Genomic DNA, 13,896 nt, shown 5'->3' with positions numbered 1-13,896 from the left:
TCACACTAGAGTAGGGGCTTTTCAGTGGCATCTGGGGGTTAGAGGCCAGCGATGCCGCTAAACCTCCTACAATGCGTGGGGGCAGCTCCCACCACAATGATCTGGTCTAAGATGTCAAAGGCATGGAGGTTGGAACCATCCTTTGAGCCAGTGTTGTCTCCAGCCCCAGCCTCGAGTCTCAGACCTTTAATCTCATTTCCTCTTTCACTTGTTCAACCAACACTCACTCAGCCCCTCCCAGGTACCACATGCAGTGTGAGCGCTAGGGACGGGGAGGCAAAGATGCCTGGCCACTGCGAACTGACCTCTCAGTGGTGCAGACAGACCTGTAAACATGCACATGCTGGCAGCCGCGAGGCCAAGCAATACAGGACCCAGCAAGAAGGGAGGGGAGGAGTCACAGGGGAGGTGCCGTTTGGGCCAACTCTTGAAGAAAGAGTAGAGATATGTCCATTAGGAAGTAGAGACAAAGGCCCTCTAGAAGAAAGAGGTATAAAATGTTGAAGGAATTGCGGGTAATTTGGGGTATGGGAGAGGTGGGGTAGGGGAGCCGTGAAAGATAAAGTGTCCTATCTTGAAAGGCCTTTAATATCATGCCAATGAACTTGAACGTGATCCTGCCAGGCAGCATTTCCCAAAGAGTATTCCTTGGAACATGATTCCCCTAAATGTTCATAGGAGGATGTGGAGAAAAGGCCACTGTATCAGGGAAGACTGACAACTACCAGGTCCAACAAGTCTAAACCAGGATTCTTTCCTGCGGGGCTTTTTGCAGTCTCCATTATGCTCCTGGGACTTAGAGTGACTCTCTAAGAGGGGGACAGAGTGAGCTGCATTTACCAGACATTCTGGTTTTGCAGGGTTTGGGGGAGACCTTTCTCAGAGCTGATTAGAAAACAGGGAGTCATTGGCAAGTTTCAATCAGGAGCAAGACCTGATCTGATTCATATGTTGGAAAGATTCCTCTGCAGCCTGGGGAGAGACAAAGACTGAAGGACCATTTGGGACGTTCAGCTGACCTGATTATCCAGGTGAGAAAGTCTTAAACCAAGTTCTGTTCAGTGGTGATAGAAAGAAAACGATTTGAGAGATGCTTAAGGAATGCAGTCAGTATGGCCATTGTGACCAATCTGAGGTGGAGGAGCCTGGGTGGCTTCCCAGGGTTCTGGCATAGGGGAGGAGTGGGACCAGTCACTAAAGAGGGACCAGACAGCAAGGAGCTGTAGAGACAAGCTGGAGGCAGAGAGCTGAGGGAATCAGAATAGAGAAGACAGGAGAGCGTGCAGCAGAGAGGACCCAGAGCTCAGGCTTCAGAGTCGGCTGGACCTGGAGCTGAACAGCCAGCCTGGGACCCTGGGCGCAACATGCATCTTGTGGGTCTCCCTCCCCACCACCAAAAATGGGAGATGAAGGTGCCCAATCTGCAGGGCTACGGAGAGGAGCACCTGCTCCAGGAAGGATCCCTGATTTCAGGACAGGAGAACGAGTAAAACAAAGGCGAGCAGAAGAGACGAGGGGAATAACAAGTGACAACGACAAAAGCGACGTCATAGTCACAATCACGGCAGCTTGTTACTGTCACTTATTCTGTGGTGGGCACTGCTCTCGTGCTTTTCAAGGTATTAACTCGTTTAATCCTTACCACCCATGAAGCAGGTACTACTGATTTTTTTTTTAGCCCTCTTTTTCACAAATGAGGAAATGGAGAGGTTGAATTTCTTGAACAAAGGCTTCATAGCCAGTATGTGTCTCAGGCAGAGGGAAAAAAGCTTATGAAGGCCAGGGGTAGGACAATACAGGGTGACATGGAAACTGAAAGGATGGCCAGACTGACTTTTTTTTAAATAGAGGATTTATTTATATAGAGTCAATATTACCATTTAATTAATCACTGAATTTTAAAATGGTAATTATAAGCAAAATAAAGACTCCAAATGTTGTGTTGATGGTATAAGGGAGGTCCCTGGGGGATTTTTTTTTTTTCACTGTTGATAATGTTTAATTCTTAATTTGGATGGTGCCTGGGGGATTAATTTCCTACTTCGGGCCTTCGCTCAGCTGTATCACAAATTAAGAAGCCACTGTAGAGTCCAGGTGCCACTTCCACTTCAAAGAGATTTACTAGTCTATTACCCAAGGTTTTTGCTTCATTCACTGTTGGAGTTTATCAAAAGTTTTTTCTGCATCTATTGAGACGATCCTACGGTTTTTATTCTTCGGTTTATTACTGTGGTGCCATCACATTGATTGATTTGTGGATATTGAAAAATCCTTGTATCCCTGGGACAAATCCCACCTGATCATGTGTGTGATCCTTTAATGTACCATTGGATTGGGTTTGCTACTTAACCTATTGTTGGAATGAATTCTCCCTCTAGGTTCTTCCCTTTGTTTCAACAACCAAAGTCATCCAGGTGCCCCCCCTCGCAGGCCTCTACTGTTGCATTCTCATACTCATTTATTCCTTCCTATCACTTCTCTTAAGGACAGATTTGCAAAAGGCCTTCTCACAAGCCTGCTCCCTGCCTCCCACTCAACCAGCAACAAATCTCTGTGTGTGTTTCCCTTCGGTGCTATCAATGACAAGCGAGACAAAGTGAGGCACGTGGCGGATCTGAAGTGAGCTCAGTAATTTCAGTGGAGTGAGTGGAGAAGGAAGCAGGGGCCAGGGAAGGAGGGGCCTTGAATCCATCTAGAGGAGGGCGGACACTATCCTAAAGGCAATGAGAAATCCTTGGGGGTTTTAAAACAGGAGACCTGGCCAGGATTCCGTTTTAGAGCGATCACTCTGCAGTGGGGAGAACGGATTGCAGGGAGGGCGAAACTGGAGGCAGGAGGACTCCCGGGTTCAAAGAGAAGGAGCTGAACCAAGAGGATGGAAAGGAGTAGACACAGGGAAGATATTCAGGCTGTAGCATCAAGAAGATGAGGTGATGGACTGGACGTGGAAGTGAGGGCCCCAGGGAACGCATGTGTCGAGGACAACGCCCAGGTGTTGGGCTTGGGTGAGGGAGTAGCTGTCGGCTTTTAATCAAGAAAGAGAGAGAGAGAGGGACCGGAGGAGGAGGAGCAGATGTGGGTGGGGTTAATGATGAGCTCTAAGTTTTGCATGTGTTGGGTTTGTGGGTCCCGTGGGATGCCCAGGGGAAAGTGTCTATTTAGCAGCTGAATGTGTGGGTCTGGAACTCGAGACATATTTTGGCTGGAGATTGAGACATGGAGTTCTTAATATGAAACTGTCATCAAAGGCTTGGAGGGCCATGAGATGGCTGGGAGAGTGGGCATAGATGGTAAGAAGAGTAATTTGACATTTAAGAGAAGGACAGAAAAAGGGGGCCAAGAAGGAGCCACCAGACAGGTAGGGGATATTCACAGGCATGTGGTATCACAGAAGCCAAGGGAAGAGGACACTCCAGGGAGGAGGGAGGGGTCCAAAGCCAAATGCCGTGGAGATGTCATGGTGCCCTGGTTGGGGGTGGAGAGCGGAGGGCGGTGGTGGAGGAGTAAAGGAAGGTGAGGAAGGAGAGCCTCACATTCAAGACACTGGCTGTGGAGAAGGGGAGAGAAACCAGTGATCCGTCCTGGGAGCTGTCGTTGGTGGTTCACTCCCTGGGAGTGGAAGACATCCCCAGGGAAGGAGCTGTGCAGCTTGAGAAGAGGACCAAGAATGGAGGCCTGGGCGGCCCTCGCATTCAGCAGACAAGCAGAGGAAGGGGCTGGGAAAGAGGCTGAGAAGGAATCGCTGGAGAGGCGGGAGGACATTGAGAGATAAAGAGTGGATGGAAGCTGAGTGGGAAAAGGAGAGGTCTGCAAGGACCAGGGCTGGGAGGAGACCAAAGCCTGGGAGCTCTGGGCAAATCTATGACATGTGCACTAGAGGGGACTGGGTGACCTTAAGAAGGGCAGTTTTGGTGGAGTGGTGGGATGCAGGCCAAACCCCGGGGACGCTGAAGAGTCAGTGGGGAGGATGGAGGTCGGGGGTAAAGTGAGGAGAGGGACAGAGAGGGTCAGAGGCCATAGAAAGAGATGGAAAGGAGAGACCAGCTGGGAGCAGGAGTGTGATCCCAAGACAAAGAAAGGCACGGGAAGTGCTGATGTGAAGACCCAAGGATACGGGAGGGTCAAGATACAGATACTGCCCCGAGGCTTGAGGCTGGGGTCAGGAACATGGGACCAGGGACTGAGTTCCATGAGGTCTGGGGACTCAGGAGGGGGGAGAGGTGCTCCGCAAGGAGGAGAGGGGCTCAGTGATGGGCAGGGACAGTTCAATGAGGAAAGGGATGCTTATCAAGGGAGATGGGAACCAAAGGGTGTTCTCAGCTCACAGAGGCAAACAGATGAGCCGTAAGGGGACGGGGAGCCAGAGGGGAGGGGGGCTTTGTGCTGTGTGTGGGTGGTGTCCAAGGAAGATCCTGGGTCTGGGCAGAGGTTACATAGTGATTCAAAGGGAGAAATCGAGGCTCATTCATTCCACAGATGTTCACTGCACACCTAACGCATGTCCAGACTTGCTAGGAGCTGGGGATGTGGAGGTATGGCAACTAATGCCCACCTCGGGCTGGCTGCACACTGAGGGGAATGGGGGAGAGGTGGAGGGTGCTCCTTTACCCAGCAGGCTAGGTGAAGAGGGTGTGCAGACAAAAGAAACAGCCTGTGCAAAGGCTGTGAGGCACCAAACATCCTAGCTTGTCCATAGAATAGAAAATAGGGCTTTATTCTGTTGGCAAGGAAAGGGAGCTCAGAAGGGCATGGTGGGATTCCCAATTTGAAATGCTCCCTCTGGCTTCTGTGCCTGTGATTGGAGGGTGGCGTGCGAGGGAGGCAGCCTTGGAGGGCTGAAGCCTGGCTGAGGAGGCTGGGTGGGCTCAGGGCTGGGGAGGGCACTCAGAGAGATGATGGAGACTCCTTCTAACTTCTTCACAAAACCCCCTTCCACAGCTCTGCCCTTCCCACCCGCTCGCTACTCTCTCTGCTCCCGAGCTCCCAAGCACTCAGCGGAGCCCCTTGCACTGAGCCAGGAAGGCAAGGCCTTTCCCTTGCTGCTTCCCCTCCTCCATCCTTGCCGCAGCGTGGCCCAGCCCCCACCCCACTGAAGAATGCTTCTGGCCACAGTGTCTCCTCCCCAGGGCTTCACTTTGTCCAGGCCCCCAACTTTCTCATCTTGACATCTTTCTAAAACCAAACTTCTGATGGTGTCACCGCCCCTGCCTAAAACCCATCAATAACTCCCTATTGGCTGCAGAATTAAGACCCAGATCTTCCACCTGGCCTAAAAAGCTTCCCTGAGCTGATCTCACCCACCCCACCTCTTAACACTACCTCTAAGCAATATGGAACTATGTTTTTTTCTCTGAGCACATCACACTACTTCAGGCCTCTGGGCCTTTGCTCCAGTTGGCCCTTCTGCCTGGCACACCCTCTGCCTCCTCTCGAGCCTCTTTCAAGCCTCAGAACAAAAGTCACCTCCTCCAGGAAGTCTCCCCCAATCTTACCACTCTGTAAAATCTGGATGGAGTATTCCGCTGTGTTCCCTAGCCCCAGTACTTGAATCCATCACGGTAGACATCACCTTGTGTTGTTACTGTCTGCTAACATGTCTTTTTCTCTCACCAGAAGGATCTTTGGAGGGTGGAGCCTGTCTTGTTTCTGAATGGGAGCCCAGTAAGGGGTGAGGCTTCACAAAGAGATAGGACTCCCCACGAACGTAGGGCTGAGGATTCGGTGAGTGAGACAGAGGCTCAGGGAGGGGGGTGCACAGAGGTGCTCACTGAGTGTTCAGTAAAGTGTGGGAGTGGGACTGGATAGGATTAGGAGGTTGAGTGAGGGTCAGAGATAGAGGGAGAGGAACTCTCCATGACCCAGAAGAGGGTTGATCTTGATCTTGGGGTGGTTTCTAGCCTTAGAGGAATGAGATTCAATGAGAGAGCCCTGAGTGATGTGGGTGGGGGTGAGGGTGGGGTGCGGGGGTGACAGCAACCAGGGCCTCACTGAGGAGGCTGAGGTGGGAGTGGTGGGTAGGGAAGGGCCCTTCTCAGGCTACAAGCTATCCCAGGAGATGTGTCCATTCCTGGTGCCCTGGTGCCCTGGTGCACTGGGCACATCCCCCTGGGAAGACCTGGCATTCTCTAATTCAACCGTGAGCTTGGTTTAGACCTGTGCTTTTTCCTCATCTGCACCCAAATAGGGCCTGTTTGCCTTCCACCTTGAGCCACCTCCCCTCACCCACTCCTGCAGCAGGACCACACCGCTAGCCTGAACCTCTCAGTGGCTCCTCATTACTCAGAGCGCAAGTCAGGTTAAGGGCAAACTTGGTACCTGGTGGGGACCAAGTGCCACCATCTGACCTCTGCGCACGTCTGTGGCATTGCCCCCAGGAAGGCTCCCTCAGCCCCAGGCAGCTTTCCTTGCTCTGCCCTAGTGGGCGTTAGGCATTTTGTTTTAGCAGCACAACCTTTCTTTTCAGTAGAAAAGGACCTCCACATAGAAAACAGAATGAGCAGAGCTGCTTCTGTGAAAACCCCAGGACCCCCTATTTCTCCAGCTACTCCTGGCTATTTCCCATTTCCTGCATCATCTGTGCCTTGTCCAAACTTCTCACCTTTAGACACGCTGGTCTCCTGCCTGAAGTGCCCTCCCCTACCTCCACCCCTCACCCGCCAGCCTGGAGATCGCCTACTCATCTCTAGAATCACAACCAAGAAGTCACTCCCTCTGGGCCCTCGCTGGTTCCCTCTCGCATTCACTACACTAGATTGAAATTGTCTCTTCCCCCCTCACCTGTGAGCCTCTCAAGACCCATCTCTGCTCCACAGGGCTGGGCTCTGTGGGTTTGCAATGGACGGGTGGGAATGGCCCGCGGAGTGAATGGGGCTTCAGCGATGGGACTCTACAGATGGTTGATGTGGGAGGGGATGAATGCTCCAGATGGAGGATGGGGCAGTGAGAAGGGGCAAAAAGGGGAGTCTAGCTTCTGGAGGAGTCAGGGTTCAGTGAAGGAATGCAGGCTCCATGGGGGGGGGGGCAAGACTCAGGGGGCCCAGGAACCAGATAGGAGAAGGGTCTCAGTAAGGGGAGGGGTGCTTAATGTGAGGGGTGGTGAGGGAAAGAGGGCTCCGTGCAGGGCAGGAAATCCAGGTGGGAAAATGTTCACAAGAGGGTGAGGGCCAGTGAGGATGAGTGGAGGGGGCTCAGGGAGAGGAGGGGTCCTCAGTGAGCAGAAGACAAGGAGATCGCCCTGCCTGAGTTTGTGGCTCACAGCTAAACTTCTCCCCCTCCACGCAGGGACACCATCACTCAGACCTGAGGTCAGACGTTCCTTGGCTCAAAACAGGTGTGTGGCTCTGGACCAGAGCTATATTGGATGGCTTCTGGTGGCCCTTACCGACATGCAGTCACGGGATGGCAGAGTCCACAGACCTGAGGCTCATAAACACAGCAAGCCTACCTCTGCCCCACCAGGCTGCCCCGCCCTTGCACGTGCTGGGGGACCAGAGCAGCCACACACACTATTTCGGTCCTTTCTTTCCTCTCCCACTCCCCTGGAAACCCTGGTTTATGTAACAATGATGTGCATGCAGACTGACCACACAGGGCTTGCTATTTTACAAAGATTTCACCATGTCTACATAACCATTATCTCATGTAACTCTCCCTGTGTTCCTATACAGTCACACTTGCAGCTTTGTGGTTACGATTTTGAAAGTACTGCCCAGCACATCTACTCTCATCTCTCTCTGAGTCTCTGTCCACTTTGGACCCTCATTGCATCCTGAGTCTTTCCCACACCTCAACGCATCCTTGTATCTCACCATCGAGGATGTCCTTCACTCACACCACTTGGTAATAAACCCTGGGCTACATGCTGCCGAGGCTGTGAGACGTGACTGTATCAAAAGTGGACACATCAGAATCACCACATTTGATTGGCTGTTGCTAGGACTGGCCCATTCTGACGGCCAAGCTGGTACTATTTTTTTTTTAAAGTACAAAAGATGAACCCAGGTCTTCTGATCTTTGGTATAGGTGAGTGTGTGGCTCACCCATGGAAGTGTGATCACTAGGGCATCTCGCATGAGTGTGAGTGGCCTCTCCCATTCTCTCTCTCTCATCTCGGAAATAGAGGAGACCAATTATAAACTGCTAAACCACATCTGGCCCGTGGAGTCCAAAACACTGGCCGCAGCAGATGAGAAGGGAGGAAAATCAAGGCCTCGCTGCTGATTAAACCTAACTGTCTCTAATTGTTTGTTAAGCCAGGGATTTTCAGCTTCACCAGTTCTCTGAGCTTCTCCCCCTGGGCTGGGTTCTGGCCTTGGCCACTCCCGTGGAGACCCAACAAAACCCCCACGGTCTTTCAACCTTTCCTGGCAGGCCTTGGTCTGCTGAAGGCCTCAGAAGTGAAGCAAGAAGTGGTCGGGCTAGACTTCCGAGGACCTGCCTGCCTGGGGGCATGACATCTTTTCCGGGGGGTTGTTGAGAGACAGATAGCCTCGGGCTGGGCATCCACCCCACTCCCTGGCACAGTCCCTCACACACAGTGGCCACTCCTCTAATGTATGGCAGGTGCAGAACCCCCATCCCTGGAGGCATCAAGCAGAGGCTAGGGGGCCTCCTTTCAGGACTGCCTAGGATGGGATTCTGGGAGGGATGGTGAGGACAGTGGGGACAGACAAATCTTGAACTCCATCAGGCTCTGTTTTCAAGAAGAATGGGCTCACAGGAACAGAGAGACCTGGGTTCCAATGCTGACTGTATGTCCTTGGGACCATCATCTCTTCCCTTTTCTTAGCCTCAGTTTCCCCATCCATACAATGATAGGATTATTATTATTATTATTTTACGCTGGGAGAACCCTTTCTTCCAATGGCATCTTACGTGGAATCTTCCCGAAAGCAGGGAAGGTGAAATTGCTCTGGTTTGAAGGGCAGTGGGGCCAATCTCCTGCCCACTGCTTCTCCTTCACCCCCTAGTGCCGCTCCCTGAATCCCACCAGGCAAAGTTAAAAACCACAGCAGTGGACTGTCCCCAAACCCTCCCTGCTCCACTGTTCCTGCCCCATGATCTGAGCAGGGAAGGCTGTTGCCCACTGCCAGGCTGTGCAGGGCTCCTGGCCCCAAGGGGTTGAGGGCTGCACTTCAGACTAAAAGAAAGGAGCCCTGAACTGTCCATGAGGTGGGGACTGAGCACCCTGGGGGGAACCGGGCTGGGAGGCATCTCCATGGATACCACACAAAGTTGGTGTTATGTCAAAGGGGATAATCCGCAAACTGGATCTTCACAAGAGAGGGGTTAATCTAGAAAGCAGGGTCTACAAAGGGGAAAACAGACAAAATGAGAGATCCACAGAGTGGGTAGTAATCTAAACAAACCCATCCACAAATTGGATAATCCACAAGCAGGGTAATCTACTGAGTAATCTACAAAGCTGTAACAGACGAAGTAGAAATCTGCAATGGTCATCACAGAACGAAATGACCAAAGGCCCGCGTCCCCAGACAGCACCCTCACCACCACCACTCCCAAGGCCCACGGTGGTCCAGCCCCATCCATTACTCACTCCGCCTCTGCCTCTTCCCCTTGATCCCCCGGCTGCCGGCGGCGGTGGCGAGGTGCATCCAGCTCAGAACCAGGGCCACCACACACAGCCCAAGCCGCATAGTCACTCGCCAGCTCCAGGCCCCTGGTAGGAGGGGTGGTCTCTGGGGGGGGGGGTGGACGGCGCAGGGCTCTTGCTAACGCCTCTGGGGCTGGGTCAGCAGCAGGAGGCCCAGGCCTGGGCTGTATCCCAAATCCACCATAATCTCAGCTGGGGACAGAGAGGGTGTGGGGAGCCCACTTCTCCATCAGCCCATGAGTAGGTCCAGAGAGCTTTCCTCAAAGGCACCTCAGGGTGTCACATGGGAGAACTCTTTCACTTCAGCAGGCACACCTCCAAAAACCAACCTGTTGGGGGAGGAGAGAGAAGGGTTAATTCTGGGGTACCATCAGGCTCCCCAACCTATGCCTCCTGCCCTCCCACATAGTCCCCTACCCAGGAGACTGTGAGAACTCAGCATGTTTGGACATTACGAGTCACCCACCTGGCACCCCTGTAGAAGAAACTTGCTCCTTCTCCTATCTCACAAAAGCCCCTAACCTGGGATTAGAGCTGGCTACCCAGGTAGTTGGAATATGGTGGACACTCGAATCAAACTTGTGGATCACTGGAAACCAGCTGCCTTGTTTCTATCCTGCCCAATGTTAGCCAGCTCTAGCTGGAAGTCCTTCTTTAGGTCTGCCCTATACACCTCATGCTGCAGTTATATCATGTCTCTTAAAGAGGAGCTCTCTCTGTTCTTCTATGACTGACCCCTCAGCCTTCTCTCCCCATTGCTGAGTCACCCCTGTGCCTTTCACTTGTCTGGAGCTAGAGCAGTGGCCCCCGACAAGCTGGCAGACCCTGCATGGCCCTCTGGGCTTGGCGGGAGAAAAGGAAGTAAGGCTTCCCCCGGCCACAGAAACTCTGACACAGCAGGCCCGGCGGGCCTGGCCTTTGTGAGAGGATAAAAGAGGCAGCGACGCCCGCCCTGGCCAGAGACACAGAGAATGGGGATAATCCCCCAGCCCAGCGAGAGCCAGGTCTCTGGACCCGCTGGCCCGGGTGATGGGGGCAGGGGGAGCTTGTCCCTCCCCAGTGAAATGTGTCTGGGAAGTTGGAGCCAACCTGGGAGTCAGGGGATGAAAACTCGCTTCATACTCAGGATCGCATGCTCTCACAACACAGGCCTGCACACGCATTGGCCCACACACTTGCCACACACACATCCGCACTCACACAGGGGCAGGAATGGAATAGCAAGCCTTAGGGACACTTTGTAGATGCCAAGGAAGCATTGCCCTCCCACCTGATGGTTAAGATGCCTTTGGACAAGTTGCTTAGCCTCCTTGAACCTCAGTTTCCTCATCTATAAAATGGGGATAAATATGCCCATTTCACAGGCTTGCTCTGAGAGTTGGCTGAGTTTGGGCTTACTAATGAGAAAGCTGAAATGCTAGAGTGGAGGTGCCCCTCCCAAGCCTGTCCCAATCCTTTCCCCCTTGGCCTCTAGGGAGGCCCCAGGAGAGCCCACCTGCATGGGAGATAAATCATTATCCCGCCAGGGAGTTCAACACCCCCTCCTCGGCCTCTCCCACAGGCTTTGAAGGCCAGACACACTCAAGTGGTTAAGCTGCCTGTGAGAAGTGTTTACATGAGACTGATGGATCCCACCTGGAGCTGCGGCCGGAGCCTGCGGAGATGCCCCCAGCCACCCCCAAGTGCCCTGTCAGCTGCCAGCCCCTACCTGCCCCTCCAGTACTCCCTGCGTGGCCTGCCAGAGCCATTCCATCTTTCCCAGCCCCCACTACACACTTCCATCACCCACCAACTGTGAAAGCTCCGGCTGAGCTTATCAAACTGGGGTCTTCGGCCCCAAGTACGCAATCCCAGAGGCTGGCCGTAGAGCATGATGGTTAAGGGCACCAACATCAGAATCAGGCTGCCTGGCTTTGAATGTTGCCTCTGCTACTTATTAGCTGTTACCTTAGGGCTAGTTACTTAGCTGGTCTGAGCCTCAGTTTCTTTATCTAAAAGAGGGTTGTTGCTGTTTTTAAAGCTTAAATGAGTTAATACATGGAACTGTTTAGAACAGTGCCTGGCACATCATGAGTACTCAATAGTGTTTTTCTATGACCAAGACCACTTTGAGTCTACATTCCAATGGTCATCTAAAAAGCAGTAGAAACAGTTTTTATATCACCTGGCTACTAATCTCAACACTGAGCACTGTTGCGCAATTTCCATATTTGCATTTATCTTTTTGGTTGATTGCCTTGGCCCCAGTGATCACTCAAAGTGATAGGGTTGACTTTTACTTGTTTATTTTTCTTTCTTTTTAAACCTTTTTTCTTTGTGTGTGTGTTTTTGTTTGTTTTTTCTTGCTCTGTGGACCTATGTGGAGAAGGGTTAAATTTTAATTGTGGCATTTCTCAAACTGAGGTCTGTGGACACCCTGGCAAATACATTCTCAGGGTACCATGAATCCTTATATTTGACAAACACTGGAGGAGAAGACCACATCAGACAAAGCTGGTGTTAAATCCTGAGTCTGTGAGGCTTTGGTCTCACTGTGTGATCGGTACCCATGGGGTCCTTGGGGCAGAACAGGTCTATGCATCTCTGCACTCCCTGCACCTGCCAGGCATGGTGTCTGGCCCTTTGGGAACAGTGCTCAACAAATGTTAGTACCCTTCCTCTCCCTCCCTCTACTTCCCTCTAAACTCCCCCTTGGTCCTCCCAGGTCTTAGCTTTCTGTCTGGCCCTTGCCATGCTCGCCCAGTCCTAGCCGGTGAGGATCTTCCGACCCACTCCCACCTGAATCACCACCAACCCATGATCTCAGCAGGGAAATGTGGAGGAGGCTCCAGATCTGAATGTCAATGGAGCAAGTGACACTGGCCTTCCTCACCCATCACTGGATGGGAAGAGTTGCAATGTAGAATCAACCCTGAAAAGGAGCTAAGTGTTCATCCTATCAGGGATACAAGCAACAAATAGGAGGCATGCTGGGCGTAGAGGGGGTGAACTGGAGGGCAAATGCCCCATCTAAAGGGAGCGTCGGCTAATCCACTCCAGCTGACTGTTGATAGGCAGAAATCCTGGCTCCATATTGCTAGATCTTCTGCTTTTTTAAAAAGAAGTTGAAAACTCTGAATTTTATGTGAAATCTGATTTTAAAAGCAGGACAGGTCTCAGACTAGGCACCCTGCAGTACCCATCCCCAGAAAGTCACAGGTCTCTGCATTCCCATCCCTTCAGCAAGTCCCTGCCCTCCCCGCCCCAACATGCAGTGGTTACACACAACCTTGGACAAGGGCTAAGAGAAGGGATAGGCACTCATGACTTTCTTTTAAGTAGCCTGCCTCATTTCTATTGGTTCCTCCATCTGAGTCCTTTGCTCCTTGGGCTACAGGGCACAGACAGGTCTTTTTTAGAGGCCCATCACTGCACAGGCAGAGCCAGCAATGGGAACTGCTGGCAGCGACCATGACCTCAGGCATCCGTGGGGGTGAGGAAGGGCGTTTTGTCTCTGCCAGGGTGGGGTGAGGGATTCACACTCATGACGTGCCTGCACCACCTGCCATGCTCCGGACCCTCATTGACTCCTCACCAGAACGCTAGGAGGAAAGCGGGAAAGAATTGTTCCCATTTTATTGGCACTGAGAGGTTAAGGGTCTTGGGGTTAGCAGCTCGTGACCAGGATCTGGAAAGCCCAGCAAGGGGCAGCGAGCGGAGGGGCGGAGGGGCGTGGGGCAGCTTGGGGAAGGAGTGGGAGGCAGGGGCAGAGCTGGGGACACTTCGAGAGGCCGAACATGCTAGGTGGTCGGAGGAGGGGAGGACAGACTGGGGAGGAGGACATAGCTAGGAGTGGAGCGGAGGGCGAGCATTCAGTGCCCCCAGAAGTCTGGAATAACTTTCAGCTTCTTGCCTGCAACACTATCTGGATAAACTGGTACTCCATCCGGGGCCAGATACAGACCCAAAAATGTAAACCATCCCGATAATTTCTCATTGGCCCTTCCCGGGACCAGCTACGGGTGGAGCGTGTTGGCCGCCAAGCGGGCTGGCGGGCGGGGGCAGAATTGCTGGGTGGGGGGCAGGAACAAGTACGTGCCGGACCGACCTGTCTGGATTAGTGTGTCCGCCAGAGCCAAGCCAGGTGCTGGGGCCGATCCACTCCCCCGCCCCCAAATACCAAGGGCAGCGGGGAAAGGCTCCTTCACGCCCCTCCATCACCGCTCCAAGCGCGCAGAATTCCTCCCTATTCTCCCGAGAGGCCCAACAGGTGCAGGGGGAGGGGAGGCGGACTTGAAGTCCCC

The 13,896-nt window shown here is 52.8% G+C and overlaps 1 protein-coding gene across 6 annotated transcripts in view; it reads right to left on the bottom strand.

Moving 5' to 3' along the window:
- RSPO1 (R-spondin 1) overlaps positions 1–13,896 on the bottom strand; it is a 28,873-nt gene that overhangs the window by 13,969 nt on the left and 1,008 nt on the right. For all 6 annotated transcript variants that reach the window (XM_074376801.1, XM_074376803.1, XM_074376804.1 and 3 more), the window contains exon 2: positions 9,557–9,942. In XM_074376801.1, coding sequence (XP_074232902.1) covers positions 9,557–9,656 — 100 coding nt within the window. In that variant the 5' untranslated portion in view covers positions 9,657–9,942. The remainder of the gene's footprint in view (positions 1–9,556; positions 9,943–13,896) is intronic.

This window comes from Camelus bactrianus, chromosome 13, assembly GCF_048773025.1.
Source record: "Camelus bactrianus isolate YW-2024 breed Bactrian camel chromosome 13, ASM4877302v1, whole genome shotgun sequence".
Classification (NCBI taxonomy): Eukaryota; Metazoa; Chordata; class Mammalia; order Artiodactyla; family Camelidae; genus Camelus; species Camelus bactrianus.
Note: the sequence above shows the minus strand (reverse complement) of the source record. Positions and strands in the feature narration are given on the sequence as shown.